Raw genomic sequence first — 10,761 nt, forward strand, 5'->3', positions numbered from 1 at the left:
CACACACACACACAAGAAGAGAACCAAAAAAAGAAGAAAAAAAACCCCACCCAAACCTGTCGCATTTTAAAAAAAACAAAGAAATTAAAGAATTAAAAGGTCGCGGACTTTGGGTACAAAGTATGAAAGGCACCTTGATTATTATACATCATGACACCGATTTGATGACACTGTAGTTTTTTTTTAGACCTTCGCACTGTTTAAAGTGGCATGTTCCCGATCAGAACATAGGCGGTGCACTCACTGCTGTCAAACTCCCAAATTGAACCAAGTGACAAATGGCAAGATAAAAGATGGGTGAAACACTGATAATACAGGTATATCACACTCAACAACTTAACACATCATTAAAAGAGTGCAGGCACAGATAATATGGATAGGCCTATAATATTAATGTATAAAAAACAAAACAAAACAAAACCAAAGAAAAGCCATTTAAAAAATCCCAAACAGATAGGCCTACCGACTCATACACACGTGCGCGCATACAGACACACGAAAGCACACACGAAAGCACACACACACACACACATGCACATCCAAACACACACACACACACACACACACACACTCACACACAACGGCCATCACAACCACGGTCGCCTGAGACAAAATAATAAATAAATATTATGAACAACGGCCATAACAGTACAGGTCAAACAATCTACTCAAGATTCAAAGAAGACAGACTATGCATTTTTATAAATTAAGATGAAAGGGGGGATATTCACATGTTTCAACATTAATATAATATATTATTTGGTTAGTAGTCTACTCCCAAGCAGCAATAAAAAAAAAAATTAATGCGTTCACACGCACACTGGTTGAGAGTTGAGAGTGCTTCTCTGTAGATCAGACGATACAATATAATATTAATTGAGACGCCTGATTATTATACATGTACAGTCCAAGTGAGACCATTTAAACGCACAAAGAGAGAGAGAGAGAGACAGAGAGAGAGAGAGAGAGAGAGAGAGAAAGAGAGAGGGGAGAGAGAGTGAGAGAGATAGAGAGAGAGCATGAGAGAGAGAGAGAGAGAGAGAGAGAGAGAGAGAGGAGAGCATAGCCAACATAATATACATCATGTATATATAGCCTTTGTGCATACACATTTTCAAAAGCCTCAACTTAGTGTGTTTAATGCACTGTGAAATTAAGAGGGTTACGATACAACAAGTGCAGCCATATAACATGTGAAAAAGCAATTCCCTCCCTTCATCTCAGGTTGATCTACGTGTAGACCGACACGTATTAAATATCCTCAGTCTAAATCAATCACGTACATACTAATGGAGAGATTAGGGGGTTGTACTATACGTCATTCCTCTTATGCCGCTGTCCGCCCAGGACAGGCCCTGATAGAGCCGTACAAAAGACAGTCTGTATAATACATGTACAGCATGCCAATTACGCCAACTATACGCCGGACCAGCTGGCTACAAACGTTCATATGATTAAATGATATACATGTGGTTAGTTGAGTTGTCATCCTAGGGGACAATAAATTTAAGACATCAGCCCCCCTAACAAATTGAATTCTTTGGCCTGGCAATTTAGCCTAGGCTAACTGCGAGTCCTGTCACCAAGTATCACACGTCCTTCGAGATCACAGTAAGATGTATTTGGACGCTGGTCTGACCCAAAGGATGAGTCCCACTGGACATGTGAATAGTACACCATTCCTCCGCACAATGACCAACATATAACATCATCATTATCATCATCAAAGCCTTCCCCACCCTCCATAAGGTAAAGGCCACGAACAAACACTTTCCACCTTTCCCTATAACCGGTCTAGCCTCTTGATGTTATTCCATGTCTTCTCACTTTTTTGTACATATATCTAACATACCAGCTTAAAAACGACCGTGGCAACGAAGACGACAGTAGTTTAATTTATTTATAGAGAATATCTTAGACTTAGAGTAGACTTTTTAGGAGGAACAACCCCAAAAGACGACCCAAACTCCATATATATGCATGGATGAAGGAATTTCCGACGCCACAGTACAAAAAAAATACCAATTGTTAAGATAACTGATAACTTAGAAAATATGGCTCGACTTCCACCTATCTACACTTTCTTCCTTTCTTTATTTTCCATTTTGTTACAGTGTGTGGGAATTTGTAGTACACACGAATTATTGTTAGAATAAAAAGTGAACCAAATGTTCACAGTCACGGCTGCTACAAACCAAATTAAATCATAGGTCTGAATAAAGGAAAACATGTACATGGCAGCCAAAGTATTATATAAAAATATATTAAAATATACAAGGCAAAGGGCAAAGGTAAACGTGAGAAGACCATATTGACGAGGGCCGAAACAACAGAATACCTGACAACCACGGCAAAACTGAAAACTGACAGGATTTGCTTCTTTACTATCCCTCCAAATTTCATAATAAACAGGTATCTTGTTATTGACAATAACCCTGTGGATGCAGTGTCTTCAATAGAAACTCAAATAGGGTAAGGTCAATTAAAAAATGGACGGATAAAGTGTTGGTAGTAAATGCATGAACAGTTGGGTGAGTAAAAGATGCCCATTGCTTTGTGAAAAGAGTTGTAGCCAGTTGAACCCAACATAACAGACACGCCAAGTCTTGAGCACAACACTAAAGATATATTATGGAAGTCAAGAAAAGTTGATAAATAATATATATACAAGAATTAAATCTTTCAAGCAAATTGTAAAAATATTAGCTTGCAAACACACAAAAAAAGTTTGAGCAAACGCAAAACTGAATCAGTAAAGAATTGCAGAAGTTGAAAAAAAGAGGAGTACGGTATGTCAAAAAATAAAAAGTTCAAAGTGAAACGCAATAGCGAATTCATCAATATTGAATTATCTTTTCGAAACGACAGGAAAGAGTTATCAGACAATGTCAAGACAATAAATTTTATATGTAACTGACTCTGAAATGAACATTGCTTGAAAAGGTGAAAGTAAATTACAATTATTGCTTAAAACTATCAAAATTGCATGAATATCAGATTGAATAATTATCCTTCTCGCATGGTAACAAAAGCTAAAATTACGACAGAAAGCATCTTTCATTCTCAAGTAGTGCATTCAGATATATCTACCTATTTGCGCAGTATCCAGGAAGTGGAGGGATATCTACAAGTACTACTGTGCAAAATTTCAATTACAACTTTTAATGATTAAATATAGGTAACAGGACCGAAGTTTCAAAATAACACCCCAAAATAATTACTTTTCAGTTCCTATGCTCAAGTAATCCAACATAAGATTGGCTGTCTACTCTTTAATGCGATTTAAAAATCATGTCATCAGTTGAGGTTTTATCCCAATCCCACAATGAGACAGAATAATGAGGATTCTTCTTTTCAGATCTGGATCTGAAAGCCAATCATTTGACATTTGACATGACATGTTCAAAGTCAAAAAGAGTAAGAGTTCCAGCCTTAAATGAAAGCACAATGTGCCCTTGTAGAATTTGTGTCAATTCAATCAAAGTGAAGAAATAGTAATGGTGTTTGTTTGTTAATTGTTATGATAATTTTGTGAACAAACCTTCATAAATCAAACTGACATGTTCTGGGTCATGTGGGTATGAAGCTCACACAAAACAAAACCTAAAAATCTATGACAACAAACCACACATTCATTGCATTGAAGAAGTTATTGATAAGTAAGTTTTTTCAAAGAAATCACATTTCCAGAACTCAGAACTGCAAATATAATCACGCGAAGAGGCAGAGAAGCAAGTTCATAATATATGCAAATTCTTGATATCTTTGAAATAGAAGTACTGCAAAATAAGTAATTTGTGAGGATGAAATCTTTAGCAATAAATAGCTTTCATTCATAAAGACATAATTTTCACAAATCCGGCCAAACCCTCTTCTCTCAGACTTTCCTGTTTTGCACTTCTTCTTCACAAATTTAAAGGCACTTGTGCTGATGTGGGCAGCTGCACAATTTATATTACACGTATCTTACAGACTGATGATTGCATGTAATGATCCTGTAATATCCCTAGTTCAAATGCTACTTGTTCATGCCAGTGTGCCTTGTGAATTATGCAACACCAAATTACAGGGTTCTCTAACTCGTTACTGGTCACTTTCATAACCAAAGTAAAGATTCATTTTTTTTCACTTTCAGAGGGATATCCTTCATGCAAGTTGATGTTATTCTTTGTGAAAAAATCCTGGTTTGCTGCACCGCACCAGGAAACAGATGTGACATCCACTCTGAACCCCCCCCCCCCCCCCCCCTCATCTTTTCCTGTCCAACCTATTTGAAAGAACATTAAAATGCAAATACACCCTTCCACATTCCCACCAGCACCATCAAAAAATAAAAATGTTTACCCTCCTATGGGTTCGGACCTTGACCTTCAACATTTCATAGAGTTCATAGTCAACATTATTTCAGTAATCAGCACAACAAGATGAAAACACTTACAAATTCATAAAATATAGGGGTGATTTGCCACCCACATGTAGTAGCTTACAATGTTCCACAACCTATTTGGGCTGGAAATTTCTTTCCTTTAATTAACAGAATATTTTAAGACTTGCATGTGAAAGTTTTCTTCTAAATATCAACAAAACACATGACAACAAAATTCATATAATAAGGTAAAGAGATATTTGGCACGTAAAAATAAAGGAGCACATATATGTGAGGCAGGGTGGTGAAATCAGGCCCTCGTCAAAATAATCAAAGTGAAGAAACTGGCATTTTTCTGCAGGTTTGGGAATTTTTATCGAATTTTTGTTTTTTGGCTCAACTCTCTTCATGCCCATTAAAGTACATATTTCTGTATGGATTTTACTGAAAAACATTGCTTAAAGGCACAAAAAATGTTAATTTTCAGTCTCCACTGACTCTCAGGCTAAGGAACTAACTATCTTAGAGGGCCATTTTCTCACTCATTTTATCTCTGAAACCAGGTGACCCCCACCTCCTGCATTTGCAAACATATCGAATTCTATTCAAGAAAATGGGATATTTTTAAAATTCAAAGCAAGACAAAAGAACAAGCTTTAAGATGATACCAATAACTCTGCATGCCTAAAAATTGACGTGAGCCTGATTACACCGCGTCGTGACACATATTTACATAAATACATTCTTTACATTATGTACACTCAGGCACCATATTATGCAACACATGCATTAAAATATAAAGGGCAAATCAAGTAGGGCCTACTCTCTTGATATTTTGACCACTCTATGAGAACAGAACTTTAAAACATGAATGAACATCATGTTTCTAAACTGAGCATGGTTTGTTTCCTGTTTCCTGAAAATGTCACTGGAGATTGCAAATTCGAGTGGTGCTCTTTTTGCTCGATGATGATGCTGAGCTCTCAGCTCTTGGGGTGCAAAAGTCAGAAGATGCTGAATCGTCAGCTTGAGAAAAATTCCTGCTAGTCCTCGGGGTTCTAGGTGTTGCTCCACTTCCCGTACTTTGCTGTTCCGACATAAGCTGCAACTGTTGTTGCAATTCCCCAACAACACGCTGACGATCGCTTAGCAAACAATTCTGAGTTTCAATCTCTAGCCTAAGTCTTTCTACTTCAGAGATAAGAGATTGCTCTCTTTCACTGGCCAGTTTTTCAACCTCTTGCTTTAACAGAGCCTGCTGATTATCTTTCTCCTTTTCTAACATCCGTACGCGTGCGTCGGCTAATTTCTTTTCCTGTTTGATCCTCTCCAGTTCAAATAGTAGAGACTCCTCTCTTCTTTTTACAGTCACATCAGAAATGAAACCTCTCCCAACAGGATTTTCTTTAGGCATCACCAGTCCACGACCTCTACCTTTGGCTGACGATCTTTGTTTTCCCTGAGCCTTTGATGGTTGAGATTTTGTGCTCATGTAACCAGTCAGTACATTCTTTAATGTCTCTCCTTCACTCTTCATAGGCTTAACCCTCTGATCTTTGGAGATATCCCCAGAACTGCTATCTGAGCAAAGTTCAGGTTGCAGAGCATCTGGGTTGCTTTCAGAACTGTTTACAGAGGATGCACGGAAACGACTCTGAGTTATAAAGTTCTGATTACGTGGACTACACTTATCACCACTGATAAATGTCTGAGAGGTGAGATGGGGAGGATAGTTGACATCAGCTACTGGTGTCAAGGCTCTATTTATTTGTATGCTGGACATAGATGAATCAATACCATCTGCTCTTCTTTGTTCGTCAGATTCACCACTTGTATCATCTGCCTCATTGCCATCATTCACCTCTATTGCACTTTGGGCCAGCTCTTCTCTCAGCCATGTGGGTATTGCACTGTGAGTATCAATCTCTGAAGTTTCTGAGGAGCAAGAGTTGTCGTCAGTTTTCTTCTCCTTATGAGAAGAAATGTCATTGTGAAAATGCCTTGGAGAAGTAACACCCAGAGAGTGGCTCGACTTTCGTCGCATAATACGTTTCTTGAAGGTTCTCCTCCGCGGGGGAGGGGCAGTTGTTTCAATATGAATAAATAGATTTTCCCCATGGCAAAATATATTACCAAGGAGCATCTTTTCAGGGCCTTGCTTTAGCAGTATCAAATGTTTAGGAACCGCTATCACAACACTGTCATCTCTAATAAATTCTCTGTCTTTATCTTTAGAGTTTTCCTGACTGCTTGCACTCAGTGAACGTTGGGGAACACTGCTGAGTGGTCTGAATCCCTGACTATCGACATCATTAAATACTGATGGGGGACTGTTTTCCACCGTCTCTTTACCTGATGAGTCAAAAATCCTATTCTTTATCAGATCTTTGTCAGAAGCTGGCATCCCATTTGAATTTGACACGTGGGAACAGGCACCTTCTATATGCAGTTCCTCCTTGTTGTTAGGGTGTTGAATGCAAGTAATGCTGTCATTTGTACTTGACTGGCTGGTAGTATCTTCATAGTGCAACATCGGAGATGATGTGTACCGCAAACCCCAGTAGTACAACTCATGGTCTTTTGTGCCAGCAACAGTGAAATGATCTCCGCACTGGACACGGTTTACACACTTTTCCTCCAAAGCCTTCACTTCAACTGGATTACTTGCTGGTTTAACATTTTGAGTGCCCAGTTGACCCTCCAAGTTACGTCCAAATGTTATGACATGTCCCGGTTCAACAATAACTGCTGTATGATTACGCCCCATGGATACTGCAAGCACACGATGACGAGCCAGGGCTCGAACAGGAGTGGGAACATTTTTTCCATCCACTTCAGTCTTTGTAAAGATATTTTTCATGGCCATTAGGAAACCCTGCCGATTATTCAAACCAAGTTTATTATGCTCATTATTTCCACAAGCAAACACCCCACCAACATCTGATATGAGCATAGTTCCATCAACTCCACATTCCACATCATTGAATACAACACTCTCTTCTCCAATTTGAACAGTGGTAGGGACACACTGGCTTTCCTCTGAGCCTAGGCCCAACTGTCCATGAGATCCGTTCCCCCATGACATCACTTCTCCATCACGTCCAAGGACAACAACATGTTTCAAACCACAGGCTATGGCAACCACATCAACACTGAGAAGACTTTCAATCAGTCTGGGTCGAGCAGAATTACACCAGTCACCATGACCTAAACACCCAGAACTCCCATCACCACAAGTTAGAACCAATCCATTATCACTGCCAAAGATGCTGAACCCAAGCCCACAGCTCACCAAAGATACAGACTTTCCCTTCAATGCTTCTACCAGGGTGGGTGTGTATCTGTCTCTTGTATCTCCATGACCCAATTGTCCAGACCCTCCAAAACCCCAAGTAAAAACTTGTCTTTCTGTTGTAGTCACAATCACATGATCAGGACCCACACTCATGTGTTTGATTTTCATACGTGGAGGCAAATTGTAAATGCAAGTTAATGTGGCAGTTGAGCACTCTAAATAATAGAGTACTGATCTGATTTTTGTTTTTTTACCAAGACTTTCTGATGATGTTGTATCATCTTCTTGATCTGACTTGGCTTTGTCAAATTTATTCATGAGAGATGGAAGACGTTGGTACATGATTGTGTTTGCTTCTGGACGGTCCTCCGGGCTCCTCCTTAACATATCTGTCACTATTTCCTTAAACTCTTCACTGTAATTCCCTTTGACAGGCGCAAACTGTCCTTTCATGATCTTATTTACTAATGCTGGCAAATTTGATCCTTCAAAAGTCTTTTGAAAACAAGCCATCTCATACAAAATACAACCCAAAGCCCAGATGTCAGACTTAAAGCTGTACAGTTTCCCTTCACACATTTCAGGACTTATGTAATATGGTGTACCTAAAACAGTCTCTGCTCCTTTATTAGCAGATCCCATCATTTTGGAAATCCCAAAATCACCAATTTTAACGACCCCTTCTTTGGTCAAGAAAATATTGTCTGTCTTCAAATCTCTGTGTAAAATATTATGAGAGTGAATATGCCTTATGGCAGCAACAATCTGCTGAAACATTAGCAAAATCTCTCTTTCCTCAAGAGGACGATCTTGCTTTGACAAAAACTGGGCAAGTGTTCCATTGTCTGCATATTCCATTTCTATCATTAGAACACCATCTTCTTCAAAGCTGTCATAATAACTAATAATGTTAGGATGGTCTAACATTGCTAAAACACTGACCTCATTCAGAGCTAATTGGCGTTCATTGACATTGAGATCATGCATGTTGATCTCCTTGAGGATAACAAGAGACTCATCATCCTTCTTTTTGTACAGCACTGCAGCTCCATATGCACCTTTTCCAACAATTCTGATCTTTTCAAAACCAGCCAAACTTTGTTGATGTCTGCCACTCCAGTTTCTCAACTTTTCCAAACGAAAATACAGTTCTCCCATGTACGGTTTACTCGCACTTTCATCACTTTTCCTCTGTGGGGAACTATAGCCAGTCAAATCTCTCCAAACACCAACTGTCACTCCTGTCAAAAGTTGTAGTTCAGAAACAACAGGTGGAAGAGAATCACTGTTCTGTAAACCATGCCATCCAAAGAAATCTATTCTGGACTTTGAGTCCTCTGGAAGAAAATAGTTTTTCACTAATCGAGAGAAAAAGTCCTGTACACCCTTTTCAAGATTTCCATCTTTACTTAAAATCTTGTCCTCTTTGATAACCAGCTGAAGAGATGAACCTGAGCAGCTAAGAATAAACGCTGTACCTTGCACTTTTTTGCCATTGAGAACTTGAGCAATCTGAACTTCAAGATCGTCAAGATTTTGAGTGTCACAATTATACTGTATCAAAATAACCCCAGGGAGTAATGAATGTCTGATTGAAGAAATATTCCTTACTTTGCTTGATACAATAACAAGTCTGAAGCAAGGCACATCTGCAGCTTTACCACTACGTCCTCCATGAACATCTTCATAATTTTGAGATGAATCTCTGTGAAAAATTTCTCCATCTTCCATCTTAATGACTTTTTCAGCTGCACCAGGCTGATAAGATAGTGACCTATGGAACTGTTCAAGTGGTGACTGAGGTGATAACGATTGGGAGTGTGAGCGTCTATGGCTTTTACTGTCGACATTTTGAGGGGGTTTGCTGGAATTATGGCACTCGCTCTGAATATTTTGAAGAGATTTGCTGACATGTTTTGGTGATACCAAGGGAGTATTCGTGTCAGAAGAGGGATCCTTTTCTTGAGCTGTTGCACTGATTTCTGAGCTCATTCTTTCTTTTTACTAAAAAAGTTTATTTCTATTTTCCAGCCGCAAGGGTTTACGGCAAGACTTGTAATTTGCTCTATCCTCAAGAATCCGGTCCAAACCTGTGAAATAGAGAAAAGATCTAATTATGTTTATCTGAAGTATAGAAAGTAATCCGTTATTAATATATATGCTAAAAAAGTCCAAGCAAAATCTGGATGCAGGATTGACTCTACCTCATGTAGGCTACTTTGCTTCTGACTTTCTTCAAAATAGAGTTGTAATAAACAAAGATAGCCCCCACCCCCCCTCCCATTTAATTTGCCTGTGCATGGGCATCATGAAAATATTAACTGAAAATAGCGAGCAACAAGTTTGGACACTTCTTACCAAGGTCAGAGCTTTTTTGGTTTATTAACACGTTGTATGCTCATTCAAAAACATTCTCATGTGTGGATGTTATGGAAAAACATAGTTTAAAAGCACAACAGATGTAAATTTTCAGTTTCCACAGACTCTCAAGCTAAGGATATAACTAATCTGAGTAATCTTTGGCAGCCATTTTCTCACCTCCGAAATAAAGTAAAACCCACCTCCTTCCTTCAAAAATATCTCGACTTGTATTTAAGATAAATGGACATTTTTTTCACCAAAAGCAAGACAAATAAACAATCTTTAAAATGATACCTCTACACGCTGAAAAATTGACGAGCGCCTGATTCCACTGCGTCCCGACACATATTGACTATAAATTCTATGTGCACATTTATACCATGTAACATAATTACATCGCTTTCATAAAATGATTCGCTGTGGATATATATATAATATATATATATATATATATATATAAAAATATATATATATATATATATATATCTTTAAGTCAGTTAGTATTAAATTACTTTGGAATATGGGGTAATAGTAAATTTAATGTCCCCCACTTAACTCAATATGCATATCGAGGGGCCACCTTTCGGCATACGTGACATTTTGGGTTGCTGTTATAAATCCCTCCCTTGTGAGTCGTCAAGGTTATTTCTTCAGACACTAGGCAAATTGTTTTTTATTCGAACTTAGACTCAGCCCAATAGCGTAGTATTTTTCTGAGCTGCGCATCAATCTGGGGGGG

General features: G+C 38.5%; 2 protein-coding genes across 2 annotated transcripts in view; one reads left to right on the plus strand and one right to left on the minus strand.

Moving 5' to 3' along the window:
* LOC101856995 (cytosol aminopeptidase) overlaps positions 1-10,761 on the plus strand; it is a gene marked incomplete in the record, with an annotated part of 30,864 nt that overhangs the window by 2,370 nt on the left and 17,733 nt on the right.
* The window catches only part of LOC101851545, a 7,170-nt gene continuing 1,445 nt past the window's right edge, over positions 5,037-10,761 (minus strand). Inside the window, exon 2 of the mRNA XM_013082310.2 lies at positions 5,037-9,751. Coding sequence (XP_012937764.1) covers positions 5,292-9,653 — 4,362 coding nt within the window. The 5' untranslated portion in view covers positions 9,654-9,751 and the 3' untranslated portion in view covers positions 5,037-5,291. The remainder of the gene's footprint in view (positions 9,752-10,761) is intronic.

The sequence above is a fragment of the Aplysia californica genome, unplaced genomic scaffold, assembly GCF_000002075.1.
Source record: "Aplysia californica isolate F4 #8 unplaced genomic scaffold, AplCal3.0 scaffold00008, whole genome shotgun sequence".
NCBI classification, from domain to species: domain Eukaryota; kingdom Metazoa; phylum Mollusca; class Gastropoda; order Aplysiida; family Aplysiidae; genus Aplysia; species Aplysia californica.